Below are 3,208 nucleotides of genomic sequence, written 5' to 3'. Positions count from 1 at the left end.
AATGAAACGCGAAGTAGTCCAGTTGGCCAAGTCACTGTCCATTTTCCACTCATGACCTGTGTTCGATCTATAGTAATCTCTCTTTTATTTATGTTTTTTTTTCATTTTTTTGCTTTTCCCTTTTACATTCTCATGTCTTTTCATTTCTTTTTCGGCTAATTTTCCTATCTATTATAATTTGACCAAGTTCTTATAACATATTTTTTTATGTTGGAATTAGTAAGGCCTCATTTAGATTTTTGCTCTGGGCCTCCACGACTTCAGGACCGGCCCTAAGGGTTGATGCAGGGCTACTGGGATCTGCAAGGTTGAGCGGGTGCGCGGGCTGCCGCAGGCAGGGTTGGGGCCGTGCCGGGGGGGGGGGGAGGGGGTTGGGACTAGGCACGGCTGTGCTGAGATGGGATGCCGCTGGGCTCGGTGATGGGGTTAGGCAGTGAGGCTACTGGAGGCTGAAGGCCGATGATGTGTTGCAGGCCCGTGTATTGCAGGCGGCAAGGCTGGGATGCAGGCTGCTGCAACAGGCGAGGAAGGATTTTTTTTTTCTTTGTGGGCAGAAAGAAAAAAACTTTTTCTTCTTAGGGTTTTGGTTTTTTTTTTTCCGACGGAAAGAAACTAGAAAACTATAGTTTTTTCTTCTTGCCTATTAGCTCTGAGCGTGCTGACAATGCGTAAAAGTAAAATTGAGATTGGAATTGGTCTACTCATTTCATTTCATAGCCCCTTTGTATAGGAATGAAATTACAATGGAAATATCGATTAACATCAATTACAATAATAATAGTAATTACTGATTGTGATGTGATTGCAATTCCTTGATTCCCTCTTCGTCTGTTTCTTTGACGAAGGCATATAATGTGCTTTTCCTTTTAACAGTTTTAGCTATTTAATAGCTATTTCTTCTTTGTTTTAGCTTAACTGCTAACTAAGATGGGTTCTTCAAAGAAGTCACAAGTGAATAGAGCCGTAGAATCTGAAGGCAACAACTCAACATCTTCAACGTATAACTCCTAATTCCAAAGAAGCTAGAATGTCGGCAACCGAATAACTTTAATGCCCTTTAGCCGAAGGCGACCTCCTCCAAATATTAGTTATAGTGACTACTTTACCCCAATTAAACTTGCAGATGAAGTGGATGTAATGTGTCAATTGTGAGAGAAAATTAATCCCAAAGTTTAGAACTGATATCATAGTACTAAGAAAGATAGTTTTGTTTGTTTATTAACTTGTCCATGTATTGCGTTATGTTTACATACTCCTCTCTTTTACCATGCTATAGAATTTCATATAAGGTGTAATTGAATAATGCACATTTTCTAGTGGATTTCTGTTTTAATTCAATACTTTGCTTACTTTATTATTAGGGAAAATTTTGCAAACAGTACACTAAGTAAAGGCCACTAATAATTTCCATACATAATGTTTCAAACCAATCATTTTGGTACACGGACTCTCGAGCCCGACCCACTTTGTAGACATGCCGTCACTGACACCGTTTAGTCTTATGTCATTACTCATTTGTCAGAGGGTAATTTAGTACTTGTACCTCTTTCTGACTTTGATACTCTCCCTCTCTTCCTCCATGTCTGCGACCAGAAATTTTCCCAGTCCTTTACGTACTCTCTTGTTATCTTTCCTCCAAGCTCTTTTGTGACCAAACCCAATCCCAATATCATAGGAATTACTCCATAATTGAAAGTGAGCTCCATTACAAAGTTCGTTTCTTCCAGCCTGAATCCGAGGAAAGCATTCGAGTACTTCTCTTCCGGAATGTCCCTCTGCCGCAACAGCTTCAACCCAAGAGCCTCAGTGTAAAACTTGATGGTGCGGTCGAGATCCCCAACGCGGTACACGGTGTGGAAGAGGTGGTGCTTGTCCTTCTTGGGCAATTCCAGAAGCTCTGAAGCTCTGAAGTGACGAATATCCTCATCAATTTCTTCTTCTATCGTCCGATTCATCAGAGTGAATGGGAGCCGTTGGATCTGCCCACGATTCTTCCTCCCCTCACTTTCACCTTCATCATCGTCGCTCGCCGCCGCCCGCCTCCGCATCGCCAGTGGTCGTAATTGAAACCTTGAATTCTCTAACAGCAATATCAAATCAAATTTCGAATTTCTTGATCAAATTGGGTTTCTGCAATTGAATGTGAGGGACTGGGTTCAATGCTTAGATCACAGAAGTAAGGCGATGGAACTTACTTTGAATTTCTAGGATAGCTAGCCATGCCTGAAGCCAAAGCTTTGCCTTTGATACAGAACACAATGAACAAGAGGGAAAGAAGATTCGCAGGGTTTTGTTACTAGTATATTTATTTTATTTTTTAACAGAGTTAAGCCTCCTCTGCTTCACTCTCGTACTCCATATCTACCTCACTCACCATAGCCATCAATTCAAATGTCACAGCAACGAAAACCCTAGATTGGAGTTGGAGATCTTGAACAGATGAACCCAATAGAGAGAAGATGTGGGAGGTGAGGATGAGAGATTAAAGATTAAAAAGTTTGGTGTCGGCGGAGAAGCTTGAGAATTGAAGGGTGTTGATTGATGGTAATGGTTGGAATTGCAGACTTGCAGAGGTGATCAAGATTGGGAGGGGGAAGACGGAAGACAGATGGGTGCCCATAGTGAGTGAGAGAGAGAGAGAAGGGTGAGTGCCCAGAGGAAGAGAGAAAAAGCCGGGTGATCAAAGTAAAAACTCGAAGAGACCAAATTACCCCTTAAATTAGGCTAGGTGGCACTGAAACTAACGGCGTCATTGGCGTTGCGTCTAGATAGTGGGTCGGGTTTCAAGTTTCATGTACCAAAATGCTCGATTTGGAACTTTATGTATAAAAATTATTAGTGGCCTTTACTTGGTTTACTGTTTGCAAAATTTTCCCTTACTATTATTATTATTATTATTATTATTATTATTATTTTCTAATGGGAGAAAAATGAATTACAAATGAACTTCCAAGAAAGGTTAGGCAACATTGCATTAAGCAAGAATATCAGAGGTGATACTCTGCCTAACTAATCTTGCTCTAGTTAATGTTTTAGTTAATATTGTGCCTAACAAATCAGAAATCAATTCTTCCAAGAAGGATTAGGCAACATTGCATTAAGCAGGAATGTTAGAGTTAATATTGTGACTAACAAATCGGTAATCAATCCCAGTTAATTTTAGAGTTAATATTTTGTCAACTCCATTGATTTTATGAGTCTTTTTTTT

The 3,208-nt window shown here is 40.2% G+C and overlaps 1 protein-coding gene across 1 annotated transcript; it reads right to left on the bottom strand.

Moving 5' to 3' along the window:
- Window positions 1–1,511: 1,511 nt before the first annotated feature.
- Window positions 1,512–2,048, bottom strand: LOC112199218 (lactoylglutathione lyase GLX1). Its single transcript, XM_024340263.1, has one exon. It carries the CDS (start codon window positions 2,046–2,048, stop codon window positions 1,512–1,514), a length of 537 nt encoding a protein of 178 aa, XP_024196031.1.
- Window positions 2,049–3,208: the final 1,160 nt, after the last annotated feature.

The sequence above is a fragment of the Rosa chinensis genome, chromosome 4, assembly GCF_002994745.2.
Source record: "Rosa chinensis cultivar Old Blush chromosome 4, RchiOBHm-V2, whole genome shotgun sequence".
Classification (NCBI taxonomy): domain Eukaryota; kingdom Viridiplantae; phylum Streptophyta; class Magnoliopsida; order Rosales; family Rosaceae; genus Rosa; species Rosa chinensis.
Note: the sequence above shows the minus strand (reverse complement) of the source record. Positions and strands in the feature narration are given on the sequence as shown.